Source organism: Lithobates pipiens, unplaced genomic scaffold (assembly GCF_037356315.1).
Source record: "Lithobates pipiens isolate NorthernLeopardFrog02 unplaced genomic scaffold, aLitPip1_a1.2 Scaffold_3, whole genome shotgun sequence".
Taxonomy (NCBI): domain Eukaryota; kingdom Metazoa; phylum Chordata; class Amphibia; order Anura; family Ranidae; genus Lithobates; species Lithobates pipiens.
This window is the reverse complement of record NW_027507790.1, coordinates 275,921,243-275,931,090: the sequence shown is the minus strand read 5'-3', so window position 1 is coordinate 275,931,090 and position 9,848 is coordinate 275,921,243. Positions and strand designations below refer to the sequence as shown.

Below are 9,848 nucleotides of genomic sequence, written 5' to 3'. Positions count from 1 at the left end.
GTGAGCAAACAATTATTGAAGCTCTAAAATATCTGTTGCTCGAGCAAGTACACCAATGGCTTAAATGGATCAAAGGACCAGGAGTGTGGGGATAGGGGCAAGACCTTATTGTGTGCAGTGGTCCATTAGTCCTAGGTTGTAACACACTTGGTAGGCAGCCCGCTATGGAGTGGAAGAGACTCTGTGAACACTGGAAGAGAAGGAGAGGGGCAGTGCCAATATAAGTGCAACAATGATACAACCAGGTTATTAAGGAACGTAATACACTCACTAGAACTTACAGTAGATAACATGGGCTCATCAAAAGGTAGCAGCCTTGTGGTTAGCAGAGATCTGGAGGGGCAGGTGGAGAGTGCAGTATCATTGTATCCGCTAGTGGTTCCCGGGATCCCAAGTTAGAAAATGAGGGGTGCAGGAGGAAGCTGTCAGGATGGTGTCTGGATTAGAATGAGGCTGCACGCGTTCAGAGCATGCATGCTTCTTCATCAGGCAATCTCTGAATGTGTGCATGGACACAGTCTCTTTCTCAGTTGGACACAGCTTCCTCCTGCGCCTTTGTTTCCGACATGGGACCCCGGGAACCACCAATGCCATCAGGTACGATGATACTGCGCTCTCCAGCTGCCTCTCCAAATCTCAGCCTACCACAAGGCTGCTACCTTTTGATGTGCCCATGTTATCAAATGTTCTAGTGAGTGTATTACTTTCATTAATCATCGTTTTCAGCCAAGGAAGTTGCCATCTTTGCCTCTGTTTAATCTTCAACTGCTATGGTGCTGCACATGTGATTCGTTATGACACCAGCCATTGGATGATTTGATAGTTTGGCTGAGAGCACAGCCAATGTGCAGTTAGCATTCCCTGAACGCCTTTTTTTTTAAACTGTTTAAATCGATGGGTTTACTTCCACTTTAATAAACTGGTTGTATCATTGCTGCACTTAGATTGACACTGCCACTCTCTTCTTCTCTTCCAGAAACTGGAAGGCCTCTTTGCTGATGTATATTTTTTTGGACATGATGTATGCTGGCTCTAGTGACACTGGAATAGGTGTGGCTGCAATCAGGGATACAGTGTAAGCCCCTGTACACACAGTCGGACATTCTGCCAACCAAATCCGCTGGATTTTGTCCATCGGATTTTGCCTGTCGGATCTTGTCCGAAACTGTTGCATACACACGGTCGGACTAAGTTGTCGAAAAATCCGATCATTCAGAATGTGATGACGTAATTTCGTTACGATGGGACTAGTAGCCAATAGCTTTGATGTAGGAATTTGATCTGAGCATGCGTGGCACTTGGTCCGATCAAAATTCTCTACACATGATCGGAGTATGTCCGATCGAACCAGTTGGTCGAAAAATATTTCCAACATGTTGCAAAATTGGGTCCGACGGATATTCCAACGGAATCAGTCCGATGCATACCACACACAGTCGGATTATCCAACAACATGGTCCGATAGGACACATTCCGACAGATTCTCCGAACGTGTGTACAAGGGCTATGGCTGCACTGGTGTGGCTGATAATGGCACTGATGATGGCTGCACTGGTGTGAGAGGTACACCGGCTGATCAGGTCACTGATGATAACTGCACTGTCATGACAGGTAGTAACAGCAAATACCGGCCATAGTTTACATTTTGTGGTCCACTGTGTTTGGGCACAGCGATCACACGGTAAAGGACCACTGAGATTGGCCCTTTACCTAGATCTCTGAAAAACTGTATCCACTATCCACAGGATATAACAATTACAGATCATGGTGCTGCATGCCCCCGGGGGGCATGTACAAGTTCAAGGAATAATAAAACCTCTCATCCGGCCGTATTATTACAATAGGCCAAGTGGAAAGTAGTTACCTGCTGATTTAAAGGTCTACACCAAAGTCGTAGTGAACCAAAAATTTCCACACCTACCTAATTTGATACATGGGGATCAGGTGGGCTTTGTCCCTTGCTTTGGGCCATAACCTAACTTCTAATTCCCTGTACACATGAGCGGAATTTCCGTCCGAAAAATCTTGGAATTCCGCTGAAGCTTGGCTTGCATTCAGACGGTCACACAAAAGTTCTCTGAACTTTCAACGTCAAGAACGCAGTGACATACAACACTAGAAAACACAGGAAATTAAGTTCAATGCTTCCAAGCATGTGTCAAATTGTCTCCGAGCTTGAGTAGGAATTTTGCGCGTCAAAATTGCTACAGACGATCAGAATTTTCAATCGGAACTTTTTCTGACCGCAAAATGGAGAACCTGTTCTCAATCTTTTGCTTGCAGGAATTCCACCAACAAAAGTCCGATGGAGCGTACACACGGTCGCATTTTCTGACCAAAAGCTCACATCGGTCTTTTCCTGACCGAATTTCTGATCTTGTGTATGTGGCATAACTGACACATCATTATGGGATTTCCAAACCAGAACATCCACACTTTTTTCATATTATTTCTATTCCTTTCTCTTTCCTTTGTTTTCTGTGTTTGTGTTAGTTTTGTGGGATGTGGCCAAACTGTATTCTCATAATTAACTATTTGGTGTTGTTTGAAAAACCTCTCAATATCTTGCAGCGTTGACCCTGAAGAGTACAAAAGCATCTTGCTGATGAAATTAGTTGTTCAGGAAATTAACCAGAACCCCGATCTTCTGCCGAATGTTACCCTGGGCTATCATATATTTAGTACATGTTCTGATCCAAAGCAAACATTGGGATATGCTACAAAGATATTGTCTAGAGAAAAGGAAGCTCCTAACTATTACTGTAAGGGACATGGAGAAGTGGCTGGTTTTATTGGTGACAGTAATTTCCATTCAAGTCATGCGTTGGCCCAGTTACTTAGTCTGTATCGATATACACAGGTAAGTGATCACTTCAATGTATTATATCTATATAACATGATGTGTCCAATAGATCACTAAGTACAGTCTAGGTTATTTTTTTTTAGCTTTACTTTTCCAGTATGAGTGCCGATTAGAATGAACAGAACTTTGAATAATTCAGGTACACAGAACAAGTGGTGCCATTTGTTGAAGTTTTACCCCTGTGGGGTCGCTGAGTGTAGTAGTTCCACCTGTCACCCTGCTCAGCCTGGCATTCACTTCCAGTCACTCTCCAGACAATGAACAGTCCATCAGCTTTATTTTTGTTGTTTTATTGAGGGATTAAACTTGGATGGGGTAAAAGAAATATGTGATGCCCAGATCAATAGCATCTAATCAATCAAAATGTAGATTGGAACCTCTATTCACAGTCTCTAAAGCCCCAGACTGCTCCAGCACAACGCTTCTTGCATGAATTGTTACTTCCTCTACTGTGCAATACTTGGTTCCTATTGCAGATAGCACATGGCTAGGCCCAACTCTAAATTAGACCTAACTTTGTAGATACGCCATTTGCTGGGAGGGGACCATGGGCCCCTTTGGTGTAGCAAACATTAGCAATAGGAAATTTCCTTTTTGTGCTAGCTGTATCTAGGTGGACTACTGGTCCCAGTCAGTCCTGTATGAACTCTGCCAACCATCCTGGCAGCGGCAGCCTGACTTCAACTCCAGTAACATCACAGTCTCTCCCTCTGGCTCTACATTCACTTCTGCAATGCCTCTCCCAGATCTCCTGACTGTTCCTGTCACTCACCAAACCAAAAGGATACCCCTTGGGTTGTGTGGGGTTCCCTCACAACTCTGAGCCCTGGCCCAAGGAAACCTCCCCAGTAGGGGGGCTCCCTCCAAGGCCCCGACAGCCTAACACTCCATATCTCCGTTCTTCTCCCAGGACAACTCCCCCCCAAGCTGGGCTAATTCAAGTTATTTTAGGAGGCCTGCCCCCTGCCAGTCCTAGTTGGGGATTGTTCAGGCTCCTTACCACACCCCAGACAGCTCCACCTCTCTTCCTCTCTTCTGCTTCCAGAATCTTCTGAGAGCCAGAGGGAGGTAACCAAGAAGTGACACTGTCTGCGTGTCACCAGCCTACACTAAACAACTCCCCAGCTCCCATATCAAAACAAACAGACCTAGCTTTCAGCTGGGTCTGCCTAAAATGTACCTGCACTGGCCAATCTGACGCTAGCACCTACCTAAGGTAGAGGGTGCTACAAAGTCTTCTTTAACCACTTTCAGACCGGACCATTTTGCTGGTAAATGACCAGAGGTCTTTTTACACTTTGGCACTGCGCTGCTTTAACTGGTAATTGCGCGGTCATGCAATGTTGTACCCAAACGAAATTTGCGTCCTTTTCTTCCCACAAATAGAGCTTTCTTTTAAAGGTATTTGACTGACTCTGCGATTTTTATTTTTTGCGATATAAACGTAAAAAGACCGCAAATTTTGAAAAAAAATTATATTTTCTACTTTTTGTTATTAGAAAAATCCAATAAACTCAATTTTAGTCATACATTTAGGCCAAAATGTATTCAGCCACATGTCTTTGGTAAAAAAAAAGTCAATAACTGTATATTTATTGGTTTGCGCAAAAGTTGTCACATCTACAAACTAAGGTACGTTTTCTGGAATTTACGCAGCTTTTAGTTTACGACTGCCTATCTCATTTCTTGAGGTGCTAAAATGGCAGGGCAGTACAAACCCCCCCCAAATGACCCCATTTTGGAAAGTAGACCCCCTAAGGAAATTGATAAGTGGCATGTTGAGCCCATTGAATATTTTATTTTTTTGCCTCAAGCGATTGAATAATGACAAAAATTTTTTTTTTTTTTTTTTTACACAAAGTTGTCATTAAATGATATATTGCTCACACATGCTTTGGGGCATATGTGAAATGACACCGCAAAATAAATTCTGCTGCTTCTCCTGAGTACGGGGATACCACATATGTGGTACTTTCTGGGAGCCTAGCCGCGTACAGGGCCCCGAAAACCAAGCACCGCCTTCAGGCTTTCTAAGGGCGTAAATTTTTGATTTTACTTCTCACTACCTATTACAGTTTTGAAGGCCATAAAATGCCAAGATGGCACAAAACCCCCACAAATGACCCCATTTTAGAAAGTAGACACCCCAAGTTATTTGCTGAGAGGCATGTTGAGTCCATGGAATATTTTATATTTTGCCACAAGTTGTGGGAAAATTACAAACTTTTTTTTTTTTTTTTTTTTTTTTCACAAAGTTGTCACTAAATGATATATTGCTCACGCATGCCATGGGCATATGTTAAATGACACCCCAAAATAAATTCTGCTGCTTCTCCTGAGTATGGGGATACCACATATGTGGGACTTTTTGGGAGCCTAGCCGCGTACGGGGCCCCGAAAACCAAGCACCGCCTTCAGGCTTTCTAAGGGCCTTACAGTTTTGAAGGCCATAAAATGCCAAGATGGCACAAACCCCCCCCCCAAATGACCCCATTTTGGAAAGTAGACACCCCTAAATTTACGGGTACACTAGTGAGACTAGGTAATAAATGGCGGGTGCCCTGAAACTATAAAAAAATAACTAACCAACCAGCGTCACCTGTAACAGTTATATGGTGATCACTGGTGAAAGGGTTAACTAGGGGGCAATCAGGGGGCTTTATGCGGTAGTATATGGGGGTCCCTGGCGCTATAAAAAGCTGCGGCGAACCTAAATACCTACCTGCCTAACTAGCGTCACCTGTGACACTAATACAGCGATCAGAAAAACGATCGCTTATTAGGCTGGGTTCACACTGGAGCGATGCGGGAACGCCACGAATCCGCGGCCGGTTCCCGCATCGCATGCCTCCCGGCGGCAGTTCACACTGCCCTATGCGAACTGCTGGGAGTGTCAGTGAAATGTTAATGACACCCCCAGATCAGTTCGCATATCGCAGTGCGATCTGCAAACACGGATCGCATGGTGTGAACACCCATGCGATCCGATTCTGCTGCGGACCAAAAAAAGGGTCCCGTGCGAATTTGCGGCGGGTGCGGCGGGTGCGGCGAATGGCTGAACTCGAATCGCAGAGATTGGATGTGATTTGCACTGCAGTGCGGTGCGAATCACATCCGTTCTCATAAACCGCTGCAATGTGAACCCAGCCTTAGTGACACTGGCGACGGGGGGTGATCACGGGGTTAAACCTTTATTGGGGGGGTTAGGGGGGTACATTAGAACTAAAGGGGGCTAACCCTAACTGCCCTAACAGTTATTACAGTCACAAATGACACCAATGCAAAAAAAAAAAAAATGCATTGGTGTCACTGTGACTGGGGGGGCAGGGGTAATTGGGGGGGTGATCGGGGGGTAAAGGGGGGGGGTGTGAGTGTGCCTGGCATGTTCTACTGTGAAGTGTCGTGTTGGTGCAACTCACCGATCCTCTCTCCTCGGTGCCGGAACGAAAAATACCGACACGAGGAGAGATTACATCACTTCCTCTGCCTGTGTTTACATTACAGGAGAGGAAGTGATGTCACGAAGGATTTCCATTCGTCGGGAGCGATCGCGAGGGGGTGGCCATGAATGAATGGCCGCCCCCTCATCCCGGATCGCTCCCGAACGAATACCGACCGCCGCAGGCACCGGGGGGGCCCGATCGGGCCCCCCACCCGCGGGAAGGCAGGGACTTATATATACGCCCATATGCCTGCCCGTGCCATTCTGTCGACGTATATCATCGTGCGGCGGTCGGCAAGTGGTTAAAATGGTTGTGAAGCCACTGTATCATAAACATACCATCCCCTCTGTTAGCTAACATTATGTGCCCAATGTCTGTGCTTAAACAAAAATAAAGCAGAATTATACCTTACATAATTAGTCAGGTTGAAAAAAGACACAAGTCCATCTAGTTCAACCACCTTATATCAGAGCATCTCCCGGAACTCGGCTCTCTCCTGTCCCTGGCTGACAGCTATAGTGGGTTGGGCCGAGAACTCCTGCTGATGTCAGCTGGGGAGGAGGGGTGGAGAGAAGGAGAAAGCCAAGGAGTCACGTGAGCGCCAGGAGATGCTCCAATATAAGGTATAAATAGTCTTTTTTTCAGCACAGTCACTAGGGCAGATGGTGTTAGCTAACAGAGGGGATGTGATGTTTATAATAGAAATACTATAGCCTCAGAAAAGGAAGGGGCACGGAGCAGAGTGGCACAGACTAGCTGAGAGTCTGGGAGGGGGAGAGGAGGACAGAGGAGAGCTGTGGATGATGGCGGTACATAAACTGACCACAGTGTCAGGGCTCAGCAGCCATGATGAACCATGGTCAGGTTATAGGAGGAGGGCAGAAACTGGCAGGATCAGCCAGGTTTTTTAGGTTAAACAAGGGGCCAAATCACACAGCACAAGCACTGTGCTGTTATACATGCTTTAAAGAAACATAATATTTTGGAGTGTTACAAACACTTTAAGTGCTTTCAAACTGGTCAGCACTGTATGTACTGTATCTGCGCATCTGCCAACATCACTGTATTGTATGTGCTGGATCTGTACAGGAAATCATTAAGCTCAGTGGAGTAGTCAGTGACTTCCTTCACAATTAAAGTGGTTCTAAAGGCAGAAGTTTTTTTTTATCTTAATGCATTCTATGCAATAAGATAAAAAAAAACCTTTGGCATGCAGCAGCCCCCCTAATACTTATAACATACATGAGCCCTATCTTGATCCAGCGATGTTGCACGACTCCGCTGTCCAGAACTCTCCTGATTGGCTGAGACACAAAGCAGGCACCATTGCCTCCCATTGCTGTCAATCAAATTCAGTGAGCCAATGAGGAGAGAGAGGTGGTGGGGCCAAGCTGCGGCTCTGTGTCTAAATGGTCACACAGAGCAGCGGCTCGTTTTGGGTGCCCCCATGCCAAGCTTCTTGCTGTGGGTGCACTCGGCAGGAGGGAGGTGCCAGGAGTTCCAGCGAGGGACCCCGAGAAGAGGAGTATCTGGGATGCTCTGTGAAAATTCACTGCACAGAGCAGGTAAGTATAACAGGACACTTCCAATTTGGCTTTAAACAAAGTCCACCCCACACTTGCAGGATTAATATAGGGAAGAGGGGACAGAAGCATAGGAATCACACATCCAAGAAGATAAAGTAGAAGCCATCACATCAATGCACATGCAGTAAAAATCTTGGTTTCCAGAGGCATAGCATCAATGGAATTTCAGGGCAGCACAGGGACCCATTTATTGTGCTGAAAAGCAATTCCCAAATAGTACAAGTAAATATAGCAACATTTAACCAATCAAGTGACAGCATTAGGAGGTCATCAGCTGTGTACATGTGAGTAATACGTGTTGTCACTGAGTGAAGACCCACTTATGAATAAAAGTCGGAGGGAAATCTAATACGAAAGGCTCACAATAAGTTAGAAATCTGGGGAGCAGAGATCTCCATCCACACCACTACTTCACCTGTTCATTAGCAACTGTGAGTGTTCTTCTGGTATCATTACATGTGACTATTCCAGGACTTGGGAGTGTACCTAACCCCTTCTCGAACAAATTATAGATGCTTCATCTGAAGATTTAGTATGATGAAAGGTGGAGAAATTAGCTAGCCAAGAAGTGGTCAATTCCAGTGTGTGTTGTATGTGCTGGAGAATAGAAGATATGACTTTTCCCAGGGGGATTCATAGACCTCCGCACATCAGTGAGTTTTTTGTTTTGTTTTTTAAGAAGAGATTGAAATGTCAAGTGCAGTCTATGTTTGTCACTGGGACATTATTTACTCTCCCAGGATAGTCTATCCAGAGTCAGAGATAAAAGGAGGTACATTTGTGTAATGGTAGTGTAGCGGCCATAACCCTTTGCAGGGCGGCCTTAACTTTTGGGCTTACCGGCTACCTCCGCTTGGCTTGTTCTTCCACATCTAGGGGTTCCCAGGGTTGATACCCAACAACTTTGGACGCTGACACCAATAAAGTCCTTTTGAAAGGTTTTTATTTGCAGGGGTAACATCCAACAACACAGTCTCGTATGGGAACAGAGGGCAAGGGTGAAAGAACTCAGGCACCTTGAACTGCAGATATAACAACGTCTCTAATACCACCCAGAGATTAGCCACTTGCAGCTGGGCACTTCAAGGCTGAACAAATCTCTAGCCAGAGATTATGGCAATCAGTACTTTGACTCAGAACTTGTGAAATCTCTGACCTTGAACAAGTTGTAAGTGAAAGTGAACAGGAACCTTTTTCCTCAGTACCTGGAACGTTCTCGGTCTCCTTAACAGTACTGGAAAAAGCATGGATTCGTCAGTGTCCTTCACAACTCAGTAACCAGGCACTTCTCAGGATGCCAGCTTGTTGGCCCTCCTCCGAAGAGTCCTCCCCTGGTCACTTGCACGAGCTGTGGTGCCCCTCCAAACCGAGAGCACACCCGGACGCCTTGAATACTCCCTCAGTTACTGTGCCTCGGACCAGCCGGTTCCGAGACTCGGGAACAGAGGGATCCTTACCCCAAACCAGATGGGTCTATTGGGGTTAACCATCCGGAGCATGTTGCGGAGCATTGAACGCTCCCATGACCGGGACCCCTCGCGGGGCTACCCCGGTCCAGAATCGGGAACAGACCGCTAGGGCCTCATGAACGAACCCTCGTTACCTGTGACCTCCACATCTTAAGTACCCCTCAGCAGACTCCTTAGCAGGGCCCGGCACACCCACTGATTGGCTCAGAGGAAGCTGATACCCAAAACGTCCAACCAGGCCTGGTTCTGTCATTGTACACATGACAAGGCATAACTCTTAGCCCTTGTACACACGGTCGGACATTCCGACAACCAAATCTGTCGGATTTTGTCCGACGGATTTTGTCTGAAACTGTTGCATACACATGGTCGGACGAAGTTGTCAGAAAATCCGATCGTTCAGAACATGATGACGTTATTTCATTACAACGGGACTACCATCAGTCTAGTAGCCATTAACTTTGATGTAGGAATTTGATCTGAGCAT

The 9,848-nt window shown here is 45.9% G+C and overlaps 1 protein-coding gene across 1 annotated transcript in view; it reads left to right on the top strand.

Annotated features, from left to right (window-relative positions):
• The first annotated feature begins 508 nt into the window (after nucleotides 1-508).
• LOC143941276 (taste receptor type 1 member 3-like) overlaps nucleotides 509-9,848 on the top strand; it is a 52,637-nt gene continuing 43,297 nt past the window's right edge. The window contains exons 1-2 of the mRNA XM_077463313.1: nucleotides 509-597; nucleotides 2,572-2,860. Coding sequence (XP_077319439.1) covers nucleotides 509-597; nucleotides 2,572-2,860 — 378 coding nt within the window. The remainder of the gene's footprint in view (nucleotides 598-2,571; nucleotides 2,861-9,848) is intronic.